A 25,902-nucleotide genomic window follows, 5' to 3' on the forward strand; every position below is an offset into this window, starting at 1 on the left:
AGGGTTGAGGTTCAGGTGACTGGGGGGCGCAGGGGGATGTGGAGGTGCAGGGGGATGTGGGGTGCCGGGGGGGTTGGGGTTCAGGTGACTGTAGGGGCACAGGGGGATGTGGGGGCACAGGGAGATGAGGGGTGCAGGGGGATGAGGGATACAGGGGGGGTTGGGGTTCAGGGGGATGTGGGGGTGCAGGGGGATGAGGGGTGCGGGGGTGTTGGGGTTCAGGTGACTGTGGGGGCACAGGGGGATGTGGGGGTGCAGGGGGATGAGGGATGCAGGGGGGGGCGGGCAGGTCTGGGGGCGCAGGGGGATGGGGAGCCACAGTGGGGCTCCAGGCACCTGGGGATGTGTTTTGGGGTGTGTGTCTGGTGGGGGGGGTGCTGGTGGGTGCCACCCAGCAGTCATGGGTGTCCCCAGCACCATGAAGGGACCCCAAACCTGCAGCTGCACCCCCCCTTCCCCCCCCGGGTGCCGGCTGTGGCCGTTACTTCGGGAAAAAAGGGAAATGGAAAATTTCCTCCAACCGCCAGACGGGCCTGGGAGGTGTCATGGGCACTGCCAGGTCTCAGCGTGCTGCCAGCTGTGCCAAAAACCCCCTTTTCCTTTATGAAACCTTAATTTGGGTGGCGATGGGTGTTTAAAAAAGCCCCCCCCCCAAAAAAAAAAAAAATAGTGGGGTTTGACGGCCCCTCTCGCCGCCCAGCCGAGCGCCTCACCGCAGACGAGATGGACGAGCGGAGGAGGCAGAACGTCGCCTACCAGTACCTGTGTCACCTGGAGGAGGCCAAACGGTGGGGCTGGGCCTGGGGGGGCCCCTCTGCTGCGAGCTTAAATTGGGGGGGAAAAGGAGTTTAAGGGATTGGGGGGACAGGGGGGAGAAGGCACAGGGGGTCTGGGGGTAGGGGGAGGCTGCAAGGCGTAATGCTGCAAAATCCTGCCTGCTCCTGGCGCTCCTCGGCCCTTCAAAGGTGGTTTTTGGGGGGTTGGTTTTTGGGGGGGCCCTCAGCCATGCTGTTGCACCCAAACTGAGAACCCCCACCCATCTGCTAAACCCTGCAGTGAATGGGTGGGGGCTGAGCTCCCCGCACCATGGGGGTGTGGGGGTCTCCTCTGGGTGCTGCTTTTCCTGTCTGGAAGGGGTCTGGGGGGGTCTGCGACGTGCCCTGTCTCTGCCCCCCCCCCAGCTGGATGGAGGCCTGCCTGAGCGAGGAGCTGCCCCCCCCCACAGAGCTGGAAGAGAGCCTGCGCAATGGGGTCATACTGGCCAAACTGGGCCACTGCTTCGCCCCCACCGTGGTCCCTCTGAAGAAGATCTACGACCGCGAGCAGATGCGGTACAAGGTAGGACTGCGGTGCCGGGGGGGCGCGGTCCTTAGGGTGTACCCCAAAACTTGCAGGAGTCTTTCCTTTGCTGGTGAGGAGGGACGTACTGGTTGTAATGGTTATGGGATGGGCTTCAACAAGGCCAAGTGCCAGGTCCTGCACTTGGGCCACAACAACCCCCTGCGTGGCTACAGGCTCGGGGAGGTGTGGCTGGAGCTGTCTGGAAGAGAAGGGTCTGGGGGTTCTCATTGACAAGCAGCTGACCATGAGCCAGCAGTGTGCCCAGGTGGCCAAGAAAGCCCACGGCATCCTGGCTTGGATTAGAAATAGTGTGGCCAGCAGAAGCAGGGAGGTGACAGTCCCCCTGTGCTCTGCACTGGTGAGGCCACACCTGGAGGGTTGTGTCCAGTTTTGGGCACCTCAATCCGAGAGAGATCTCGAGGGGCTGGAGCGAGGGCAGAGGAGGGCAACGAGGTGGGGAAGGGGCTGGAGAATAAATCCTGTGAGGAGCGATGGAAGGAGCTGGGATGTTCAGTGTGAGGAGGAGAAGGGGAGGGGAGACCTCATCACTCTCTGCAGCTCCCTGAAAGGACGTTGTGGAGAGGTTGGTGCTGGTCTCTGCTCCCAGGGAATTAGTGACAGAACGAGAGGGAACGGCTTGAAACTGCAACAGGGGAGGGTCAGGCTGGACAGGAGGGAAAAATGTTTCCCAGAAAGAGTGGTCAGAGAGTGGAATAGGCTGCCCAGGGAGGGGGTGGAGTCCCCACCCCTGGGGGTGTTTAAGGGCCGTTTGGATGAGCTGTGGGGGGATGTGGGGTAGGGGAGAGCTTTGTAGAGTCGGGCTGAGGGTTGGACTCGCTGATCCCGAGGGGCTTTTCCAACCTGAGTGATTCTGTGACTCTGTTAAGGGATCGTTAAGGGACGATTTAATAGACCACGGCTGCAAACGGGGTCTCTGAGCTGGGGGAGGCCACAGGCTTTGCCTCAGTCTTTAACCTCATGCCCTGACTGAGTGGGTTTGGGGAAGAGGGACACCCCAGGGATGGGAGAAAGTGGGGTTCAGCCTCACTCTGGCTTCTTCTCCTCCAGGCAGCCGGGCTTCACTTTCGGCACACGGATAACATCAACTACTGGCGCGATGCCATGAGCCACGTGGGGCTTCCCCTGGTAACGTCCCCCCCCGCCCCCGCTGTCCCCAGGCCCAGGGACATGATGGCCTTTGCCATAGTGGCAGCACTGGCACTGCACAGGCTCATCCAGGGGGGCTTCATCTCTGCCCCCCACCGCTGGACACCATCCTCCCTGTGGAACATCTCAGTCCCATCTCCACCTGAGCTGTCTCTTGTCTTGTTGGCAGATCTTCCACCCGGAGACCACTGACATCTATGACAAGAAGAACATGCCCCGGGTGGTCTACTGCATCCACGCGCTCAGGTGGGTGTCCCTGGCCTGGCCCCGGGGCCAAAATTTTGTCATGGTTCATGTTGGGGCTCACGAGCCCTTTGGTGGCATCGCCCCCAGGGCTGGGGTGACGGCCCTCGCGTGTTGCAGAAGGCTTGGGAGGGAGAAGCAAGTCACGGTGTGTGGCGCGGTCACGGCGTGTATCTGCTTTGTCTTTCAGCCTGTACCTCTTCAAGCTGGGGTTGGCTCCTCAGATCCAGGACTTGTATGGGAAAGTGGATTTCACGGGTACGGCGCTGCACGGCGGGGCTGGGGGCTGAGGAGTGGCTGAGGGACCTGGGGGGGTTTAGTGTGGAGAAGAGGAGGCTGAGGGGAGACCTCCTGGCCCTCTGCAACTCCCTGAAAGGAGGGTGCAGAGAGGGGGGAGGAGTCTCTTGAGCCAAGGACCCAGCGGCAGGCCAAGAGGGAATGGCCTCAAGCTGCGCCAGGGCAGGGTCAGACTGGCTCTTAGGAAGGATTTCTTTGCAGAAGGGGTTGTTGGGCGTTGGAATGGGCTGCCCAGGGCAGGGGGGGAGTCCCCATCCCTGGAGGGGTTGAAGAGTCGGGTTGAGCCAGCGCTGAGGGATCTGGTGGAGTTGGGAACGGTCAGGGTGAGGTTCATGGTTGGGCTGGAGGAGCTTCAAGGGCTTTTCCAACCGAGATGACTCTGGGATGCTCTTGGATCCCTGAGGTGGGAGGGATGTGGGGAATGAAGATTTTTGGGCAAGCTTTTCCAAAGCTGCCTTGGTGATGTTTACCCCAGTGTGGGTGTTTTCCGCACCCCCCCTGGTTTGGCAGGGGAGCGGGGGGAGCCAGCAGAGCCCCCCTGGGGCTCCCGTGCTGTGACCATGGTGCTGGTGCTGAGCGGTGACACCTCTGTGCCCTCCTCCAGAGGAGGAGATCGACAACATGCAGCGGGAGCTGGAGAAGTACGGTCTGCAGCTGCCCACCTTCAGCAAGATCGGCGGCATTTTGGCCAACGAGCTCTCTGGGGACGAAGCAGCAGGTAACGGGTGCCCGTGGGGGGGGTGGTGCTGTGCATCAGCCCGTAGCAGGATCTCGGCTCAGCCCTGAATGTTGAATCTGAGCCCAGCAAAGTGCGAGATGCTCTGTGAGACTCTTTCCTTCAGACCCGGGGTTTTGTATTAGCTGGGCTTGCTGTAGAGACCCCGAGACCTCCCTTGCTCCTTGAGAAGTTGGGGTTCCCACCATCGCACGGGGATATAGCGACGATCTGTCGCAGCCCTCCGTGCCCCGTCTCAGCTGCCTCCTCCCCGCGTCGCCCCCAGTCCACGCCGCCGTGCTGGCGATCAACGAAGCGGTGGATCGGGGGGTGGCGGCGCAGACGATGGCGGCTCTGCGCAACCCCAGCGCGATGCTCCTCGACCTGCGCGAGGGGCTGGCGGGCGCCTACCAGGAGATGCTGCGCCGGGCGAAGCTGGAGAAGGGCAGCAACGCCAGGAACAGGGTGAGGAGGGCAGCCGGGGGGGTGGTTCTGGGGGGGCTGGGAGAGGAGCTGATGGGGGCTTCCAGCTGGAGGGGTCCCTCTTGGGTCAGAGACCGTCCCTGTGCTTGGTGGGTAAAACACAACCGGGGAGCCCTTGTGCTAATCAGAAGATGGGGGGGAAAATTATTTCTCTTTGGGGGCTGGTTGACCCAAGGCTTGGGGTTGGCCCTGTGCGCTGACGGGGGGCGCTTGGGCGGAAAGCTCAGGGTGGGGAGTCCCTCTCCAGTACCTGCAGGTGATCCCTGAGGGAGAGGACATCTACGACCGGTGTCTGACCCAGGCTGAAATCCAGGGGAACATCAACAAAGCCAACGGTGAGCAAAGCTGTGCCCTCCCTCCCGGGGGGGTCCCCAGAGTTTATCGGTGGGACTGGGGTGCCGCAGGGGAGTCCCTGCTCTGCAGGGAGGAGCTGTGTGCCCAGACCAGCTTCAGGGGTGGGGATGGCTGAGCATTTCTGAGGAGAAATTAAAATTAGTGGCACGCAGGCTTCACCCGTAGCTCCCTTCGCTCCCCGGAGCTGCGGGATGATTTACCTGCTCGCCTTCTCTGGGTGTCAACTGGCCTCTCCCCTAGTGCACGGGGCTCTGGAGGAGGTGGACGATGCCCTGGAGCGACAGGACGCGCCGGCGCTGTTCCGTGCGCTGCAGGACCCCGTCCTGGCCCTGCGCTGCCTCCGGCGAGACAACCTCGACCGCTATTTGGAGCAGCTCAGCACGGACCGGGAGCAGAAGGCGCTGGTAGGGGCTGGCAGGAGCTTGCAGGGTACCTGTGCTGGGGGGGGTACCTGTGCTGGGGTGACACCCCGGGGCTGCAGGTGGTCCCCAGGAGGAGGGGGGGTTGCTCTGCAGATTGTCGGCTTTGTGCCAAGGGCTCTGAGCGAGGCTGCTCCGTCAGCACAAGCAGGAGTTGTGGGGAACGGAGTTAAATCTGGTTGGTGGCCGGTCAGGAGTGGTGTCCCCCAGGGCTGGGTTTTGGGGCCACTCCTGTTTAACATCTTTACTGATGATCTGGACGAAGGGATCAAGTGCCTCCTCGGTCAGTTTGCAGATGACACCCAGTTGGGTGGGAGTGTTGATCTGCTCGAGGGTGGGGAGGCTCTGCAGAGAGACCTGGCCAGGCTGGAGCGATGGGCTGAGGCCAACTGGGGGAGTGTCACTAAGGGCAAATGCCGGGTGCTGCCCTTGGGCCACAACAACCCCCAGCAGGGCTACAGGCCTGGGGAGGAGTGGCTGGAGAGCTGCCAGTCAGAGAGGGACCTGGGGGGGATTGGTAATGAGCCAGCAGTGTGCCCAGGGGGCCAAGAAGGCCAATGGCATCCTGGCTTGTACCAGCACTGGCGTGGCCAGCAGGGACAGGGAAGGGATGTGACCCCTGGGCTCAGCACTGGGGAGGCCGCCCCTCGATGAGTGGGTTCAGTTTTGGGCCCCTCACCCCAAAAAGGCCATTGAATGACTCGAGCGTGTCCAGAGAAGGGCAACGGAGCTGGTGCAGGGTCTGGAGCACAGGTCTGATGGGGAGCGGCTGAGGGACCTGGGGGGGTTTAGTGTGGAGAAGAGGAGGCTGAGGGGAGACCTCCTGGCCCTCTGCAACTCCCTGAAAGGAGGGTGCAGAGAGGGGGGAGGAGTCTCTTGAGCCAAGGACCCAGCGGCAGGCCAAGAGGGAATGGCCTCAAGCTGCGCCAGGGCAGGGTCAGACTGGCTCTTAGGAAGGATTTCTTTGCAGAAGGGGTTGTTGGGCGTTGGAATGGGCTGCCCAGGGCAGAGGGGGAGTCCCCATCCCTGGAGGGGTTGAAGAGTCGGGTTGAGCCAGCGCTGAGGGATCTGGTGGAGTTGGGAACGGTCAGGGTGAGGTTCGTGGTTGTACTGGAGGAGCTTCAAGGGCTTTTCCAACCCAGATGATTCTGGGATTCTGATCTGGGGTGAGACCAGACGCCTCTTTCTCCCCACTGCAGGAGCTGGGCTACGTGGACCTGCTGGAGCAGGAGGAGGTGGAGGCAGGGATCCTTGCAGTGAACAAGAAGGACGAGGAGGAACGAGCCAGTGAGTGACCGGGGTGGACACGGCGCTCGTGGCAGGTTTTGCTGCCCGGTTTTGCTGCCCGCTGCATCCCCCAGGGCTGGTGGCCCTGCTGGCAGCCTGGAAAAGTGGCCCAGGGGAGTCAGGGCATGGCCACCTCCTCCAGCTCGCCCTGGTCTGTCCCTCAGTGCTGCGAGCCATCAGCCAGATCAACGCGGCCATCCGTCGAGGGGTGCCGGCTGAAACGGTGGAAGCTCTGATGGATCCTGCAGCGCGGCTGCCCGACGTCTACCCGCTCGCTGCCCCCCTGTACCAGCACCAGCTGGCCCTGCTGCAGCGCCAGCACCCACGGGTGAGCTCCCCCGGCACAGGCTCTGGGTTCCATAGGCGTGGGGTGTTTCCCCTGCGCCTGGGGGGGGGCTGGAGAATGAGGGTCTGGGGGCGTCAGTGTCTCTGCCTGCCCCACACAGGGCGAGTTGGTGCAGGAGGAGCTGTTTGTGGCGGTGGAGATGCTTTCGGCCGTGGCGCTGGTTAACCGAGCCTTGGACGCCGGGGACCCCGACGGGTTCTGGAGCGGCCTCGTCAGCCCTGCCCTGGGCCTCTCGGGTGTCGAGGACGCAAACACGCAGCGGTGAGGAGACAGTCTCTGTGTTTGGGGTCGGTTGGAGCAATCCTTTGGGAGGGGACAGTCAGGGGGCCTGGGCTTTGCGTGGGCTTGTTCCAGCAGCCTCCCTACCCCATGCTTTACCTTTTCCCCTTTGTGAAGCAAAGCAGCTGGCTCTGGCATGTACCATTCCTGCTTAAAATGCACCAAACTGTTGCCCTGTGTCTCTCCTCCAGGTATTTTGAGGACTTACTGCAGCTGAAACGCCAATCTAGAGGAGCAGGAGCTGAGTTCCTGAGCTGGAATGATATTCAGGACAGCGTGAACACCACCAATTCCTCAGTGCAAAACGAAAACGCCCGTGAGTCCTGCCCACGTGGGCTTTGCTCGTGCAGGGGGTTCTGCAAACTCTCCCAGGAGGGAGCTTGCGCGGGGGAGCCCAGCCCTAATGAGACACCAGAGAACCTTGCGCTACCCTGGGCCACCACTCCGGGTGCCCAGAGTGTTGGAGGAGCTGAACCCGCGTGTCCCTCCCCTCCCACGCAGGTGTCCTCGCCGTCCGGCTGATCAACGAGGCGCTGGTGCAGCCGGACCCCGAGAAGACGCTGGCGGCGTTGCTGCTGCCGGCAGCCGCCCTGCCCGACATCGCCCTCCCGACCGCTCGGCGCTACCACGACGTCCTGGCCCGGGCACGAAGCCTGAAAGCCCAGGTTGGGTGACATCCCCCACCCCCTGCAGAGCAGAAAGTGCCGGTGGGGTGATGTGGTGCAAGACCAGCACGGATGAAGCTCTTAGAATCACAGAGTCCCAGAGTCATCTGGGTTGGAAAAGCCCCTGAAGCTCCTCCAGCCCAACCATGAACCTCACCCTGACCGTTCCCAACTCCACCAGATCCCTCAGCGCTGGCTCAACCCGACTCTTCAACCCCTCCAGGGATGGGGACTCCCCCCCTGCCCTGGGCAGCCCATTCCAACGCCCAACAGCCCCTTCTGCAAAGAAATCCTTCCTAAGAGCCAGTCTGACCCTGCCCTGGCGCAGCTTGAGGCCATTCCCTCTTGTCCTGGCGCTGGTTCCTTGGCTCAAGAGACTCCTCCCCCCTCTCTGCACCCTCCCTTCAGGGAATTGTAGAGGGGGGGTCCCCAGCTCGCTACACCCCATCTCCCCACATCTTGCAGGCCACAGAGGATGATGGAGCCGAGCTTTGGTGGGAAGAGATCCACGAAGGCGTCTGCAGGGCCAACCAGGACACGGTGGCAGCCAGGAGGAGTGAGTGCTCTCCCCGGTGTGGGTGCTGGGCGCTGGTCCCCTTGGCCTGCGAGGGGGGGTTCTGCTGCAGGGGGGAGGTGAGAAGAGGCTCAACGTGAGCCCCCTCTGCTCCCGCAGTGGCCCTGGGCACCGCCGCCATCAACCAGGCCATCAAGGAGGGGAAGGCGACACAGACCCTGCGGGTGCTGCGCAACCCCGACGTGGCCCTGTGCGGCGTCGTGAGCGCCTGCGCTGTGGCCTACCAGGAGCAGCTTGCGGCTCTGATGGCCACCAAGAAACAAGCAGGTAAAATCTTTAGGGGCTGCAAAAACTTCCCCTGAAAGAGCCTGCAGCTGCCCCAGCTGTTTAGGGGGAGCAGTAGCACCCCCCAGCAGCACCCCCCAGCAGCACCGCTCCGTCTCGGCGCGCAGGGACCCCGAAGCCCTGCTGGATCCGGCACAGGCTGACGGATGGTGCTGAGTTCTACCTGAGCCTGCAGAGCTTCGAGGGCAGCTGGCAGCGCCCGCGCGACGGCGGCCTCGCCACCACGCACCTGAGCCGGGAGGAGATCCAGGTACGCGGAGGACGGGGCTGGGTGGTGAAACAAAGAAACTGCCTCAGCAGTAAAGTGTTTTATTTTATTTTTTTTACTGTTAAGCAGGAATTCTTTATTAGCAGCGCTGGGGCCACCCTGGGGATTCTCCACCATAAGAGAGTTAGTAAGGGACATCAGTTTACACACACACAAATCATATATTAATTAGATTTCTTAGAAAGGGGTGTCTTATGATAATGAGTTTCCAGAATTCATTTACATAGACTGAGCATGCGTAGTGAAAATAGGGTGAGGGGCTTTGGTGGTTGAGGGAGGAAGTAAGCAGTCTTCTGCACAGCGTTCACTAGTTGATCTTTCTGGAGCGTGCGCTGTGAAGTGAAGTCCAGGTGCCTCCTTCCTAAATCAGCAGAATCACAGAATCATCTAGGTTGGAAAAGCCCTTGAAGCTCCTCCAGCCCAACCATGAACCTCACCCTGACCGTTCCCAACTCCACCACATCCCTCAGCGCTGGCTCAACCTGACTCTTCAACCCCTCCAGGGATGGGGACTCCCCCCCTGCCCTGGGCAGCCCATTCCAACGCCCAACAGCCCCTTCTGCAAAGAAATCCTTCCTAAGAGCCAGTCTGACCCTGCCCTGGCGCAGCTTGAGGCCATTCCCTCTTGGCCTGCCGCTGGGTCCTTGGCTCAAGAGACTCCTCCCCCCTCTCTGCACCCTCCTTTCAGGGAGTTGCAGAGGGCCAGGAGGTCTCCCCTCAGCCTCCTCTTCTCCACACTAAACCCCCCCAGGTCCCTCAGCCGCTCCTCATACAACACGTGCTCCAGGCCCTGCACCAGCTCCGTTAAAGAATCATCCTCCCTGTAACAGGGTCTCTGTGTCTCTTTGTCCAAACTCCCCTTATCTCATTCTGGGAGTTGCCCAAGTGGCCGCTGGAGGCCTTGACTCTGCTCTCAGTGATTTCCGTAGCGTTTTAATCTCACCTAAACAGAGAGACCTCAGGAAACAGCTGAGGAGTCACAGCCCTTGAGAAATGAAGCAAAACGCAAGCAAAGCTTTCAAACATCACATCGCGGTTTAGTCTTAATAACTGTCAGGAATCCATTTGTCTGAGCCCTTTCATCGGGTGCTGGCGGCATCGCTGGGGCTGAGCCACCGCATCGTGTCCCCACAGTCAGTCGTCACCCGAGTGACCGCGGCGCACGACCGGGAGCGTCTGTGGGCCTCCAACGTCGCCTTCGTGGTGAGGCTGCAGGCCCGGCTGCGGGGCTTCCTGCTCCGGCGGGAGCTCGCGGCACGACGGCACGTCCTGCGGGAGCAGCGCCCGGCTGCCCTCAGGATCCAGGTGATGTAGCCAGAATGTGTCCCATCCCGGGGCTGGGGGGTGCAAACCGCAGGGGGCTGCTCGCAGCATCCTCTGGCGAGCGCGGGGGCTTGCTGCTCTGTGCGCTTAATAGCCAGGACTCGCCCAAGGTGCTGCCGGGGATGGTACGGGGCTTGTTCTTCTCACAGCAGCTGCTTCGGGTGCTGGTTTCCTCTTTTTCCATGTTGCGTTCTCTTTTCTTTTCCCACGTTGCATTCTCCTCTCTCTTTTCCCACGTTGCATTCTCCCTCTCCTCTCCCTCTCCTCTCCCTCTCCTCTCCCTCTCCTCTCCCTCTCCTCTCCCTCTCCTCTCCCTCTCCTCTCCCTCTCCTCTCCCTCTCCTCTCCCTCTCCTCTCCCTCTCCTCTCCCTCTCCTCTCCCTCTCCTCTCGTTGCATTCTCCTCTCCCTCTCCTCTCCCTTTCCCCACGTTGCATTCTCCTCTCCCTCTCCTCTCCCTTTCCCCACGTTGCATTCTCCTCTCTTCTTGCGTGCTCTCTGTGAATGCACCCAGATGTCGCAGTGACCTCGCACACATCTCGGCAGCTGATTTGTCTTTCCTCGTGCCCAGGCTTGCTGGAGAGGGTACAAGCAACGCAGAGCTTACCTGGAGCGGCTGCGCTACCTGCGAGCCAACGCAGATGCTGCAGTAAAGGTTTGGAAGGTTCCTTCACCCTTTGCTCCCACACTGGGCATCGCCGCCTGCTTCCTCGGCAACGAGCGCGGCATTTCCCCCTTGCCCAGCAAAGAGGCAGCTGCAGCAGGGCACGGATGGGGGGAGCTCAGGTTGGGGGAGAATATCTTGCAAAAATCCCCCCAGTTTTCACCCGCTCGCTTTGGCCAAGCGAGTCCTTCCAGCATCCAACTGCTTGAACATCTCTCGCAGATCCAGGCGGGCGTGAGGATGTGGCAGGCTCGGAGGAAGTACCAGGAGAGGCTGCGCTACTTCAGGCAGAACGTGAGCGAGGGGACGGGGAGTAAAACTGCTCCTGGGAGTGTGTCACGTCTGTGGGGATGGAGGGGGATGATCCTGAGCGTGGGGTTGGATCTCTGCCCGTTAGAGATTGAGGAGGGAGAAGTTGGTGCATCCTTGCATGGGGACAGAGGGGAAGGAAAAGGTGCCTGGTGGGTCTGGAAACGAAACTCTCAGGCTCTGTAAAGTGTGAGGAGAGAAAAAGCACTCCAGTTCCACCAAAAACCAGCGAGGACTTCAGGATGCTCGTCGGAGAGGAAGGGAATTTTGGGGGAAGGGGGTGTGTTGGCTGTGGGAAGTGAAGCTCTACCTCTGGAGTTGCAGCAGCGTGTGAAATGCAGCAAGAGGAGGGGAAATGACCGCTGAGGGGGGTGAAATCCTGAAATCCCTCCTGGGTTGTGGAGACCCTCGCCCCGAGCATCGGCAGATTCCCAGCGGTGGGAGGAGGCAGCCGGGTGCCCGGCCGGCTCTCCTCCACTCCCCACATGTTTCAGGGATGCTGTGGGGAAACATCCTCCACCCCCTTGTTTGTCTTGGCAGATTAAAGCTGTAATTAAAATCCAGGCTTTTGTGCGAGCTAACAAGGCCCGTGGGGATTACAGGATGCTGGGTAAGTGCCTGCTCATCTCTGCTCTGAAGTGGTTGTAATTAATTGGGAAGGGGACTCTGCCTCCTCCCATGGTGGGGAGGCGGCGGCAGCTGGCCACTGGTGTCCCTGTGGCAAGCATGAGAGTGGCAGTGGCTTGGTGGCCCCTTGGCGTCAACTAGAGCATCCCTGGGGCTGCTGTTGCTGCCCCTCCCAAAGGCTTCCTGGGGAGGTGTTACAGAGCGTGGCACCATCTTGTCCTCTCCTGGTGTTGCAAGAAGAGGCTTTTTTGGGGAGGAGGATGGGGTGTCTTGGTGAGACGGTGGGGGTGGTCGCTCAGCTTTCCCCGCGAGCGTTCGCGGTGGCACCCTGCCTTGCTGCAGTCCACGCCAGGAGCCCGCCGCTGAGCATCGTCCGGCGCTTCATCCACTTGCTGGAGCAGAGCCAGCACGACTTCTGGGAGGAGTCGGAGGTGCTGCGGCTGCAGGAGGAGGTGGTGAAGAGGATCCGTGCCAGTCGGCAGCTGGAGAGTGACCTGGACCTCATGGACATCAAGATTGGGCTGTTGGTCAAGAACAGGATCACGCTGCAGGTGGGGAGCGCGGCAGCGGGGGAGGGACTTTGGCCACCTCGTGTCTCTGCCGCAGCGCCTGAGCCTGTTCAGCCAGCGCAGAGCTGGTCCTCCCCTCCTTGGCATCGCAGCTTGAACTTCTCCCCGCTTTGATTTAAAGCGGTTGAAGGGGTTGGGGAGCGTTGAGGTGCCTCTGGCTCCCTTTCCCCAGAGCGGGGCCCAACGCTGGAGCTTGCCAGCAGTTCCCAACCCTTCTCTCTCCTCGCCCGCGCGGCTGCAGGAGGTGGTTTCCCACTGCAAGAAGCTGACCAAGAAGAACAAGGAGCAGCTCTCGGAGATGATGTCCATAGACAAGCAGAAGGGGCTCAAGTCCCTCAGCAAGGAGAAGCGTCAGAAGCTGGAGGCCTACCAGCATCTCTTCTACCTGCTTCAGGTGGGGCTGGTGGGGCTCTGCCGTGTCCACCACAGCTGGGGGAGCAGTGCGGGGCCCCCCACCACACCACAATGCTTGGGCTTAGCTTGGTGTTCCTTGTCCTTGCAGACACAGCCTGTGTACTTGGCCAGGCTGATCTTCCAGATGCCCCAGAATAAGTCCACCAAGTTCATGGAGTCGGTGATCTTCACGCTTTATAACTACGCGTCCAACCCGCGGGAGGCTTACCTGCTGCTCCAGCTCTTCAAGGCAGCGCTGCAGGAGGAGATCAGGTGGGTGGTCGTGGGTGCCCCAGTTTGGGGACAGGTCTGGGAAAAGGCTGGACCAGGGGCACCAGCTTGGCTGCAGTCAACTCCTCTGGCTGCTGCCTCCTGCGCTGGAAAACACGCACACGGGTCCATCCTCTTCATCGCATCCATCCTGCGCCTCTCCCCAGGTCCAAGGTGGACCACGTCCATGACATCCTGACAGGGAACGCCACAGTGATCCGGCTGGTGGTCAGCTTCTACCGCAACGCACGCGGGCAGAACGCCCTGCGGCAGATCCTGGGCGGCCCGGTGCAGGAGGTCCTGCAGGACAAGACCCTCAACATCCGCACCAACCCCGTGGACATCTACAAGGCGTGGATCAACCAGACCGAGTCGCAGAGCGGGCAGAAAAGGTCAGGCCCTGGGCAAGAAGTCAACCTGACCGCAGGGTGACGGGCGTTGGGATGGTGATGGGGACCTTGTCTTCCGTTCACAGCAAGCTCCCGTACGAGGTCAGCCCCGAGCAGGCTCTCAGCCACCCCGAGGTCCAAAGGCGGCTGGATATTTCTATCCGCAACCTCCTCGCGATGACGGACAAGTTTGTCTCTGCCATCACCTCTTCTGTAGACAAGATCCCGTATGTATCTCGAGGGTTTGTACGCGCATCCCCGCGGCGCTGTCGGCTTGAAGGTAGCTTCAGCGAGGCCTTAGAAAGGGAGGTTGGGTGACAGGGGACTTCCCGGTCCCATAGCTGCTGCAGGACTCGCTGCACCGTCAACAAGGAGAAATCTTAAATATTAGTGGGCGCTGCTGCTTCTGCTCCTCCAGCAATGCCCTGGTGGGCTGCGTCATCCTGCTGCTCCATTTCGGAGCCCTTTACTGGTGTTGAGGTGTCTGCAAGGAAGAAGCTGAGCTTTTGTAGTAATCTCAGAGGATGAAGGCTTCCTCCAGGGATGTCCGGGCTGGCAGCAGCGTAGGGGAGGGAGCTGAGGGATGCGGCAGCTGCCAGCCTCTCCTGTGGGCTCCTCCATCACCCCAGGGCTTGCTGCTTCTTGGGGGATGGGTGGTAGGGATGGGGCAGCGTGGCCAAGCCTGGTGCTGCCCCACATACTGACAGACCTCTCCCTGCCCTCTCCTCAGGTACGGGATGCGCTACGTGGCCAAAATCCTGAGGACATCGTTGGCTGAGAAATTCCCCATGGCCTCGGCGGAGGAGATCGACAAGGTACCCCAGGGTTGGGGGGGTCTGCGCGGCTTGGTGGGGTTCAACCATGTGTGTGTGTGAAAGGCCTGTATCCCTCTGCAGAAGATTAAGTCTTGACTTAAAAATGCCTTCAAGTCAACACTTTCATTGAGCCACTAAGGGAACGCCAGTGGTGGGCTCCTCTCCGTGCTGCCGTCCCCTCCGGGAGGGTCCCACCAGGCAGCGCGAGGATGAAACACCCACCTCCACGGGCACCAGCCCATGTGCTCCCCAACACTCAGCCCATCTTGTGCCCTAGATTGTGGGGAACCTGCTCTACTACCGCTTCATGAACCCGGCCGTGGTGGCTCCCGACGGCTTCGACATCGTGGACATCTCGGCCGGGGTGACGCTGCATCCCGACCACCGCCGCAACCTGGGCTCCGTTGCCAAAGTGCTGCAGCACGCGGCCGCCCACAAGGCCTTTGACGGGGAGAACGCGCATCTCTGCGGGGTGAACCAGTACCTGGAGGACACCCACGGCAAGTTCAGGTGGGCACCAGGATGGCCTTGGGCTGGGAGGGCGGCTACGAGCTGGTGGAAAGGTTTTTGGAGCTGACCAAAATAGAACCTTCTCTGCAGGAGGTTCATCTCTGCTGCCTGCTGCGTCCCTGAGCCAGAAGAGAGGTTTAACATGGATGAGTACTCGGAGATGGTGGCGGTGGCCAAACCAATCATCTACATCAGCGTGGGGGAGCTGGTCAACACGCACAAGGTAAGGGCATAAAACTCATCCACAAACCAGCAGGCTCCACTTCTGCTCCCTTCTGGGCTTTCTTCTGCATTTCATCATGCTCCTGATTCCCACCACTAGCACAGCTTTTCCTGGCCTTTTTTTTCCCCTTTTTAAGTAAGGAAATTATCCAGATTCTGCAGGTTCTCCACTGCTTGTCCTTCCCTGAACCTCACAACTTTGCAGTCCCCTCTCTAGCGCGGAGGGCATCGCTCCTGACCAGCCTTTGCTCCTTGTTTCTTTGCACCCTTTGCCACTGACTCTCCTCCCTTTCGCCATCCAGCTCCTGCTCGAGCACCAGGACTCCATCGCGCCGCACCATGGAGACCCCCTGCACGAGCTTCTGGAAGATCTCGATGAGCTTCCTACAGTCCAGTCCCTTGTCGGTGAGTAGAGCTCTGGGGCCCATCACCCATCCCAGCAGCAGGAGGGTGGCTACGGGGGTGTTTTTCTTGCATGAAGCAATAGCTGGATTGCTTTGGGCACGGGGAATCCAGCCCTCCTGAGCCCAACGTGGCTACTCAGGCTCTCTCTGCCCTTGCAGGGGAGAGCGTTCCCGGCCCGGCGGACAGCAGCGCCGAGCAGGTGCTCTCCCAGCTCAGCAAAATGGAGATTTCCCTCACCCTCACTGGCAAGCTGGTGCCGGCAGCCAGCAGCGAGGAGAACGACACCAGGAGCTTGCTGCTGAGGTGAGGATGGGCTCGGTGGGCTTCAGGGGAGCTTGCTGGGGGTTAGGACGCCAGCTGGGATGCTCGAGGCGGGCAAGAAAGCCTTAGGAGCCAACTAAATAATGTGCTGTTCTGGTGGAGGGAGGGTGCTGGTCTGGAGCGGACGCCTGACCTCTCCCTCTGGTCTCTAGCACCAAGCAGATGCTGGTGGACGTGATCCAGGCCCAGCCAGGAGATTCCCTCCTGGAGATCCTGTGGACACCGGCCTCGGAGCACGAGGTGGGATGCACGAGGCTGCTGCTGGGGATGAGCTAAAAAACTCGGGGGAAACGGCAAACAAGCCCTTGGCAAAAATCTGCCCGGCTCCTCTTGGCTTGGCCACTGATCTTATGCTCCAGTGGCTCCGTTTTTCAGAGAAAGCATGTGTTTTTGGGCCAGGAGAGATCTGTATCGAAGTGTGTGTGTGAGAGGGGTTTGATTTCTCCATCTCCTCATGTCCTGCCAGCCGTGCGCCAGGCTCTCACCCTCTTCTCACCCCTAGGAAGCCTCCCACGACCATCTCCTGCGCCGGCGAGCGCTGCGGGATGCCCAGACCCCCGCCAAGCTGCAACGCAACCGCTCCCTGGCTGCCAACAGCCGCCTCTCCATGGAGGAGAAGAAACGCAAGATCATCCGCAACCTGCGGCGCTTGGAGAGCCTGGGGCTGGTGGACTCTGCCCGTCAGTACCAGGAGCTCATCGATGAGCTGGCCAAGGTGTGCTGGGGGAGGCTGAGCGGGGAGCTCGCCTCTAAACCCACCTGAGATCCCGCTCTGGTGCTTCAAAGCTCAAAATGAGTTATATTGGCTTTTTTGTACTTTTTTGTTTCCTCCAGGACATCCGTAACCAGAGGCGTTACCGGCAGCACCGCAAAGGGGAGCTCCTGAAGCTGAGACAGACCCTGCAGGGCCTCAACGCCAAGACCTTGTTTTACGAGGAGCAAATTGATTATTACAATCAGTACATCAAGACCTGCCTTGACAACCTGGCAGTCAGCAACAAGTAGGTTTCCTTACAAAAAAAATTAAAAAAAAAAAATTAAATTATCTGGCTGTTGTGAGTGCCAGAGGCAGTGGGGGTTGCGGGGGGCTGGGGACCATCTCTGAGCACGTGGTTCCTTCTCTTCAAGGGTCAGTGGGAAGAACAAGAAGCTGCAGTCGCTGCACTACACGGCGGCCCGGCTGTTCGAGAAGGGGGTGCTGCTGGAGATCGAGGACTTGCCGCTCAGCCAGTGCGTACCCCCCGGTCTGTGGGATGAGTTATTGCGGCACAAAGCTTGGGCAGGTGGAGGAAAATAGCCCGGGAGGAGGGTGCATGTGGGCCCACCATTGTCCCCCCAAGGATGGAGTGAGTTGTTTTGGGTATTGCCAGGAGAACATGGGGCAGTTGGTATTTGGAGGGGGGGTTTCAAGGAGTCCCAGACTCATCTGGGTTGGAAAAGCCCTTGAAGCTCCTCCAGCCCAACCATGAACCTCACCCTGACCGTTCCCAACTCCACCAGATCCCTCAGCGCTGGCTCAACCCGACTCTTCAACCCCTCCAGGGATGGGGACTCCCCCCCTGCCCTGGGCAGCCCATTCCAACGCCCAACAGCCCCTTCTGCGAAGAAATCCTTCCTAAGAGCCAGTCTGACCCTGCCCTGGCGCAGCTTGAGGCCATTCCCTCTTGGCCTGCCGCTGGGTCCTTGGCTCAGGAGACTCCTCCCCCCTCTCTGCACCCTCCTTTCAGGGAGTTGCAGAGGGCCAGGAGGTCTCCCCTCAGCCTCCTCTTCTCCACACTAAACCCCCCCAGGTCCCTCAGCCGCTCCCCATCAGACCTGTGCTCCAGACCCTGCACCAGCTCCGTTGCCCTTCTCTGGACACGCTCGAGTCATTCAATGGCCTTTTTGGAGTGAGGGGCCCAGTTTTTGGGCTGTGGGTCTCACGTGTGCCAAGGGGGTTGTGCTGGGTGGGTGACCTGCTGCTTGGTTGCGTTAAAGCTGTGAAGGACCTTTTGGTGGTGAGCAGCTCCCTCCCTTCAGGTTCAGGAACGTGATTTTCGACATCATCCCCTGCGAGGAATCGGGCAGGTTCCAGGTGAAAGCCAAATTCATGGGGATCGACATGGAGCGGTTCCAGCTGCACTACCAGGTGGGGGGGTCACCTGGAGCTGCTGGTGCCACAGCGGGGCCAGTGCAACCTTGGGGCTGCAGGGGGTGGGTGGTTTTGGGGGAGCCCTGCCCTGAGCTGGGCACAGCCTCTCTGTGCATCTCCCCGCTGCGTGTCCTGACGCAAACCCAGCTCCCTGCTGCCTCCCCTCTCCCCCAGGACCTGCTGCAGCTGCAATACGAGGGCGTAGCCATCATGAAGATGTTCGATAAGGCCAAGGTCAATGTCAACCTGCTCATTTTCCTCCTCAACAAGAAGTTCTTCAAGAAGTAATGGGGGAGGGTGGGTGGGGAGGGCTACGGGGGGTTGGGGGGCGATTTAAACCTGCCAAAGAGAAACCTTGGGGTTGGTGGTGCTGGGGCAGCGTGTCCCTGTGGCAGTGAAGCTTTCCTGCCCGGATGCAGCGTCCTCCAGCATCCACAGCGCCCAGCTGGGGAGAGCCCCAGCCCTGGGCAACCTGAACTCAGTGTTGGCTAGAGGCCAGCTGGGAGCCCCCAGCTCTGCGGCTTGTGCTGGCGTGAGCCGATCCCCGACCCTCCCCGCAGGAAGGATGCAGCTGCCCCAGCTCTGGCAGTGAGCGTAGCTTTTAAAAATCTATTTTTTGTGGGTATTTTGGCTGTTTAGTTCCTGTGTTGCTAACAGCTGGCTGCTCAAGGACACTATGGATTTCTGGACGCTACATACGTTTTTAGTGATGAAATAAAGTTATTTTAATATATATATATATTTTTTCCTCCCACTTAAGATGGGGAAATGTCAGAATTAGACTTTATATGGGTTAGGGAGAATGTAGAGGCAATTAACTGCTTGTGAAGACACCCATAGGCTGTCCTCTAACAAATCAAGGTGCAATAGGAGAATTTTGGATTTTAAAAATGAATTTCACTGCCTGTTCTCCAGCCAGGCTGGGGGCAGAAATAGAGGAGGGTGGCCCAGAGCCACTGCTGTCCCGGGGATGCCTCAGGGGACCAGAGCAGGGACTCTCCTCTCCTCTAGAGCACCCCCAAGCCCCTGTCTCAGCCAGGACGGTGTCTCCGTCCCCTGTTAATTAAAGTGTGGCATAATGAACAAGTTTGGCCATGTCTGCTTTTAAAGCACTTTCTCTTCCATGAAACTCCTTCACCAGTCCCTTCCAAGTGATGGGAAAGGAGTTATAATGGTCCCAAGCCTCCTCCCAGCCCTGTCTCCCTCAGGCACAGGAGCAGCAGCTCTCAAACCTGCTCTGCAAAGGAGGTTTTGGGGGGAATCTGAATCGGAATCTCCGTCGCTGCTTCAGTAACTGCCTTAGCACCTTGAGGTGGCTCAACGGTACCCTGATATATCAGTATTTAGGGCATCTGTCTTGTTGGAAAGTGATGTTTGTGAGGTTTTTATGTATTTTTTCTTCCCTTCTGTCATATAAAAGCTGCAAACAGCCCTCACCCCTCCACTGTGTGTGTGCTGCATCCCAGCTGTGCTGCCTTTGCTCATTAAATAAATATGTATAATAAAATACAGAATTGCTCTGGATCATTGTTCCTCCTTCAAGCTGCTCCGTGGTCCTCACCTGCCTCTCCTCTCTCTCACTGCGTGCTTTCAGGTTTGTGCCTGTTTTCTGCAGCACCCCCTCCCCAAAGCAAGGTGCCCCCTGGGCTTACGGCAAGGGGAAGGGTGGCCACGTTAGCCAGGAACCGGCTCCCTTGAAGCAGCGCTGAGTCAGACGCTGAGGCATCGACTCAGCTCTTGCACGGGGAATTTAGGCCACTTTCAGACACACTTAGTTCTTAAATAAATACTATGATTACATCTCATAAAGACTATGATTATATCTCTAAAGGAATGAATCGGGATCGAGCTGCAGCACTCTTCCAGTTTTAAAATAGGACCCGGCTGTGGTTAACCTGTTGGGTGCTGCACCCTCAGCAGGGACACGATCCCTGGGAGTTGCTGGTGCGTGGAACCTATTACCACTTTTTTTTTTTTCTTCTGGTTACCATATTTTTATTTTTTTCTTCCTTGCCTTTAAAGGAAGAAGAACTGGTGCTTCTCTGGCTGTGGCTCAGCGTGGTTTGCTTGCCACCAGCCACCTCTTACAGCAGCCGCTGGCTTTGCAGAAACAGCATTTCACACCCTGAAACCGTTTATTGGTGATGTTTTGGGCGTGGAGGGGGAGTCTGCAGAATGATAATAATCCTCAGCTCTTCGTTAAGCACATGCCTTGTATCAGCCTCAGCACAGGCTCGAGGGGACTCAGCGTCGCTGTGGAAAAGGTGATTTTTTGGCTCCCAGAAAGCTGCACGGTGGCCAGCCACCACTCGGAAATGGGGTGCTGGCTCTTGCCACCTGCCCCCGCGTTTTGAAGAGGTGGTTGGAAAGGAAAATTCAGCCCTGGAAATGCCGGAGGAGGCCTGTGGTCTGGCTCGGGCTGAGCCATTTCCCGAGGCAGCTCCACTAGATGTCATTGCAAGCCGGGGGAAAGCGCCGTGGCCGGTGGGAGCCCAGGCACCGGCTGTGGGTGCCGCAGACGATGGGTGCTCCGAGCACCCTGTAGTACCGCGGCCACCGGCAGCCTCCCGCCGCGGGGTCCTGGCTGTGACCGCGCGTGGTGCAGCCCCGGCTGGAGCGATGGATGGGTCACACCGATCCCAGGGCTTGCGGTCCAAATCTGGGCTGCAGCCAGCCTGAAGCACGCAGGGAAAGGGGTCCCGACCTCGAATGCACAGCCCTGGGCTTCTTCTCTGCCCTTGGGGCTTCCTCCTTCCTCTGGGGTGCTGGGCTCGCTGGGGGTTGCGAGGTGCTTGCCCAGGCTGGGACAGGAAAGGAGACAGGGAGGAAAGTCAGGTCCTGCCCCAACCTGTTGTTAAAACCATCCTGAAAAGTGAAGATGGGGAGAAAGGGAGAGATTTGGGGTCCCCCTGAGGCTCATATTTCCCCTAGTCCAGCTCCAGTGGGTCCCGGGCAGCGCCTTGCACCCCTGCGCTGCGCGGTGCCTGGGGCCACGTGCCGATACCCAAAAGCCAAGTTGAAGAAACTCTCTAAGACTCCCTGAGTGGTCACACGCATCGTGCCTGCAGTGAGTCCCCTCGCTGACCTCCCAGGTCTGCACCCTCGCACCTGGCCACGATCCGGCATCCCCGGCTCCACAGGGGAGCTGGCGGCTGTGCCCCGCTGCGCTGGAGGGTGCTGGTGAAGGTGTCACCTCCCCAGTTGCCGTGCAGCCCCTTAGCAACACCACAGAATCCCAGAATCATCTGGGTTGGAAAAGCCCTTGAAGCTCCTCCAGCCCAACCATGAACCTCACCCTGACCGTTCTCAACTCCACCAGATCCCTCAGCGCTGGCTCAACCCGACTCTTCAACCCCTCCAGGGATGGGGACTCCCCCCCTGCCCTGGGCAGCCCATTCCAACGCCCAACAACCCCTTCTGCAAAGAAATCCTTCCTAAGAGCCAGTCTGACCCTGCCCTGGCGCAGCTTGAGGCCATTCCCTCTTGGCCTGCCGCTGGGTCCTTGGCTCAAGAGACTCCTCCCCCCTCTCTGCACCCTCCTTTCAGGGAGTTGCAGAGGGCCAGGAGGTCTCCCCTCAGCCTCCTCTTCTCCACACTAAACCCCCCCAGTTCCCTCAGCCGCTCCCCATCAGACCTGTGCTCCAGACCCTGCACCAGCTCCAGACCCTTCACCCACCCTGCTTCCTCCAGCCCCGCTCCCTCTCCCTCGTTACTTATTGCCATAATTGCCTCCAGGAGCATAAATGACCTGCCAGATGGGTGGGTTTTCAAAAAAAAAGAGGAAAAAAGGGCACGAGAGAGGGTTAACAGAAGTATGCATATAAGTACATCCATGTGTATACATGTGCATGTGAGAGGGAGAGTAGAATGGTGTGGGATATGTGTTAAGTATTTCACATCTGATCAGGCTGGTGCTCAGGGCATCAGGTACAACCCCTGCAGCCCCTGGCAGTTCGTGTTTGCAGGAGTTAAGGAGATTGGAGGCAGCTGCCAAATGTAATCAGTGGGGAGAGGAGCCACCAGACCCACCCTGGGGCTGCTGCCTTGCTCCGGGCTGGGAAAGGGGCTGCTGGGTCTGGGATTTCCCAGATTTGGGGAGGGAGAGGTGGGAGAGGACGGGGGAGAGCAGGCAGGTTCATGGCTGAGAGCTCGCTGTCCTGCGAGCATCCTCTACCTACTCTAGTACACTTACAGGAACCCACAAACCCCCAAAAAAGATGAAAAGTTGTTAAATTGACCTCAGAAAGCTGCTGCTGAGAGTCCTGATCCTGCCAGCTTGGGGACTGCCCGGCCCGGTGGAACGGGTGCTGGGGGTGTTTGGTGCTGGCTCGAAGGCAGCGCTCCCAGGGAGCCGCTCTCCCCCCGCGTCACGTGCCGCAGCGATACTAATCCTGTTTTGAAAGCCCGTGCCCCGCGCTGCGCCCGCTAATCCCCCTCGACTGCAGGGCTTGGGCTGTGCCGCTGCCTCGGCGAGCCCTGGGGTGTCCGAGCAACCCGGGGGGACCCCTCCGCAGGAGCCGTGTCCGCGTCCTCTGCTTCAGCCTTGAGGATGCTCATGTGCTCCCTGTCCTGTGCAAAAGGGTGCTGAGTTCTGGACCCCCCCCAAAACACACTGTGGGATAGAGGCTGGTGTAAAAGTCAGCAGGGCTGGGCCGTACTGGGTGTATCCCAGCCCCGAGGTCAGGACATCCCAACAGCCCGGGAAAACACCGCGGCTGCCCGGGAGGAGGGATTCACCTTACTTGGCCAACCTGGCTTCGGCACAGCCCCGATTACTCAGCGCGCAAAGACCTCGCCTGCAGCACCGAGGAGGTAGGTGAGCGCTGGAGCCTGCCCGTGTCCGACTTGGGGTTCAGGATGGGTTTGTGGGGCTCCTCCCCAGAAGCAGTCGCCTTCCCAGCAGCGCCGGGGGCTTTGCAAGGCGGCTCCTGCTGGGATGGCGCAGGCTTCGCACGCTGAAGAATAATATTGTTGTTCCCTTCCGATGGTAGCAGCTTCCTCGTGGGAGAGGGGAAAAAGCACAAACCGAACTGGGGAGAAAATAAGAGGGGAATGTTTGCCGACTGTCTGCTGTGTGTTGTTGCTGTTTGTTGTGTTTCTGCCGTTGCTTTGGCAACCCTGGGAAGACATGCCAGGCTGTAGCATCGCGGGTACCAGTGCTCCGCAGCGAGGAGCCGAGGCTCAGCTCGGCAGGGCGAAGCTGCCGGCCCAGTAGCGGCCCCCAGATGGGGTGGGGGGCTTTGGAGCAGGGGGATTTATGGGGTGATGTTTGTGTCACTCCATCTGGGTGAGCCTGGACTGGGCGCTCGCTTTGCACCCCTGGGCCGTGGCATCCTGGATGAGCTGTGGGGGGATGTGGGGTAGGGGAGAACTTTGTAGAGTTGGGCTGAGGGTTGGACTCGCTGATCCCGAGGGGCTTTTCCAACCTGAATGATTCTGTGATCCTCCGAGGGCAACCTGGATCTGAGATGAGCAAAGAAACGTGGCTTAAAGGTCTGGTGGGTTGTCCTCACCCATGGGGGAAAGCAGCCAGCCCAGCTGTTCCCTGGGGTGCCTCATCTGGGCTCATCCCCTTCCTTCTCGTCCAGAAGAAAGGGAGAAAATCAGCAGTTTTGTGGCGGGGCAGCTGCTGCTGTGCAGCACCGTGCGCGCTCGCAGGAGGGGCTGCGAGAGCGTCGGGTAACGCACCCGTGTCCGTCCAGGACAGGGGTCGTCCCTCTTACACCCGTGCACCAAAGCGTGGCCCCTGCAGGCAGGGTTAAACCGCTTTCCAGCTCCTGTAGCTCCGTCTGGCAGCGGGGTGGAGGTGGCCGCTGCCTGCGCGGGCAGCGAAGGATGGAGCCAGGCTCCCGAGGGGCAGGTTGGGGCTGGGGGTGACCGAGGTAGAGGAGCGTGGCCAAGGAGGGGAGAGAGGCCAAGAGCAGGCTCGGGGAGGATGACGATGCTCCCAGAGTCCCTCGCTGCCTCCCGCAGCGCCCGGAGCTGTGCGAGCGGCTGACATCCGTCAGAGCGGAGCCGTGTGTGCCCTGCGGCATCCCCAGGGCAGAGCAATCAGGGGGTGGGTGAAGACTTGGCCCTTGGGGACCAGGAACATTCTGTGCAGCCCAGAGATGCGTGTTAACTCTTCGGGGGCTGCGGCGGGAGAACTGAGCTCCTCGGGGATGTGGGCACGGTCCTCCCCGAGCCTGCAGACCCCAGGGCTTTGGGAGTTATCTCTGCAAGCCAACGGTTTGGGGGCTCTGCTGCTTTCCATCCCGCTTCGCACAAGAAGTCTCGGCGTGGAAAGGTTGCAGCCTGTCGCTGGTTAGACGTGCCAATTTAATTAAATGATTTAATTGCCGCATCTCCAAATGGCGCTTGTTTTAACTGAAAGGAGAGGCCTGATGAGGAATCCTGCCCTGAACTGGAAGCTGACTCATTCGCCTCCCAGTCCCGGGGTCAGCGCTGGATTGCAAATAAACACACCAAATTCCCACTGCTCGGTTCTGGGAACGTGCTCCCGGCCTGCGCGGAGGGCAGGGACCCGGGAAGGGGCTGGGCATCCGCCTGCCTCCCCCCGCCCAGGAGCAGGGGGGCTTTGGTGGCACCTGGAGCTGTATTGGTGGGGCAGAATAAAAACTCTGGGAGCTGTGGCAGGGGGGGAAACGCCCTGATGAGGGTCTGAAAAATCCCGAAGCGCGGAGATTCACCGCCCTGTTCCTTCTTCCAAATGGAGAGAGCAAGGATCAGGCCTCAGCTCTCTTGCATCTTTGCTGTAGCTGCTGGGTGAGACCCAATTCCCATTTCCTTTGGTTCCAGCCCCGCGGAGCCCCATCCCCTCCTCGGTGTACAGTTTCCATCACAGCACCTCTGGGTGCAGCTTCAGCCCAAACCCAGGTCCCAGAAGCGAGGAAAACTGAAACAATAAAGAGGACGGAGCTGGGACTTGAAGCCACATCCGAATCCCAGGATGGGGGGCAGCTCCTTCCGCCCCAAAAAACTCCCCGCGTGGGGCTGAGCCAACCGTGAGTCACCCCGTGGGGCTCCCACTGAGGGCGAGGCGAGAGCGACCTTGTGCCGCTGAGCCGGCGTGGGCCGGGGGCCGTGGCCCCGCCAGCCACGGGAAGGGGAAGCTTTTGCTCAGCACGGGTGTTCCAGGGGAAAGAATGAGCTCTGGGGCTGAAACCGCCGGCCGGAGGGTACTGGAGCAACAGGCACGAGGTCAGGGAAGGGCTGGGGGTTCTGCCCCGTCTCTGAGGGGGGAGCGATTTGGGCACTGCCCGACCCGCTGGGCTGCGTGCCCCGGGGCTCAGCCACCCGCTGTGAGCCACCCCGGGACAGGACTCCCTCTCCTTCTGTGAAACTCGGGGTGGGGGGGGAAAAACAAACAAATCTCCCCTTTGCTCTGTTCCTGCCACCCTGTCCTCAGCCTTGGGATCCTTCCAGGCTGGCGCTCATGAATGTTTTCCCCCCTGTCAACTTCTTTTGCTTGAATCAGCGGACGTGACTCACCGGGAGGAAAGAAAGCGCTTGGGCGAGCTGTGCTCGAGCCTGTGAAGGCGACATCGGGTCCCTTTGGGTACAAAAGGCCGATGCAGCCGAACGCCACGAGAGCAAGGAGGCAAATTCTGGGCTGTCGTTCATCTCCGTCCCATCGCTGTCCCCTCCCCACGCCCAGCCCAGTGGGTGCAGCAGAGTGGGAACTGGTTGAGCCGGTGCACCCCGTCCCGGCGGAGAGGGGAGATTCCTCTGGTGGGGGGTGACCCTTGAGGGGGGGGGGGGGGCTGCAAGACACGCCTGCGCCTTCATCACTGGGGTGGCCATCGCACCCCAAGGGTGCTGGGGACGTGCGTCGCCCTTCCCAGGGGACCATCGGAGGGGAGGAGCAGGCAAAAACCCACCCGCGGCAGGTTTGTGCTTTGCTGTGGAGGGGGGGAGATGGAGAAAATCACTCCGTGGTGGGTTTGCTCCTCCCGGCGCTGGGTTAGGGGAGCAGCCGAGCAAGGGTGCCAAATCTTGGCTGGATTAGTTAAAGAGATCAAGCAGCCAAGGGATTAGGGAGTCAAGAGAGCCGAGCCACCTGGGGGGGGGGCAGAAAAAAACCTATGGAGGAGGATATGGCGGAGCTCGGGAGAGAGGTGTGCGAGGCCTGGGCTTTGGAGCGATTAGATAAGTGAATCGGGGCCTCGGAACGATTAGAGAAAGAAATCAGGTTTTACACCAATTAGGTAAAGTCCCCGAGTGATTAGATACA

General features: G+C 60.0%; 1 protein-coding gene across 1 annotated transcript; it reads left to right on the top strand.

The window, feature by feature from the left end:
- The first annotated feature begins 723 nt into the window (after positions 1-723).
- On the top strand, positions 724-17,957 carry IQGAP3 (IQ motif containing GTPase activating protein 3). Its single transcript, XM_074852873.1, has 37 exons — positions 724-788; positions 1,182-1,338; positions 2,410-2,487; positions 2,678-2,754; positions 2,942-3,009; positions 3,653-3,766; positions 4,050-4,228; positions 4,494-4,581; positions 4,841-5,004; positions 6,219-6,306; positions 6,471-6,634; positions 6,753-6,913; positions 7,123-7,247; positions 7,433-7,596; positions 8,062-8,152; positions 8,270-8,437; positions 8,563-8,705; positions 9,858-10,028; positions 10,616-10,699; positions 10,931-11,002; positions 11,558-11,627; positions 11,987-12,195; positions 12,455-12,607; positions 12,716-12,879; positions 13,044-13,268; positions 13,352-13,492; positions 13,996-14,080; positions 14,358-14,590; positions 14,681-14,813; positions 15,115-15,217; positions 15,376-15,520; positions 15,691-15,778; positions 16,041-16,253; positions 16,373-16,539; positions 16,667-16,768; positions 17,558-17,666; positions 17,844-17,957. The coding sequence occupies exons 1-37, from the start codon at positions 724-726 to the stop codon at positions 17,955-17,957; spliced, it is 4,875 nt and encodes a 1,624-aa protein (XP_074708974.1).
- The last annotated feature ends 7,945 nt before the right edge of the window (positions 17,958-25,902 follow it).

This window comes from Strix uralensis, chromosome 32, assembly GCF_047716275.1.
Source record: "Strix uralensis isolate ZFMK-TIS-50842 chromosome 32, bStrUra1, whole genome shotgun sequence".
NCBI lineage: Eukaryota > Metazoa > Chordata > Aves > Strigiformes > Strigidae > Strix > Strix uralensis.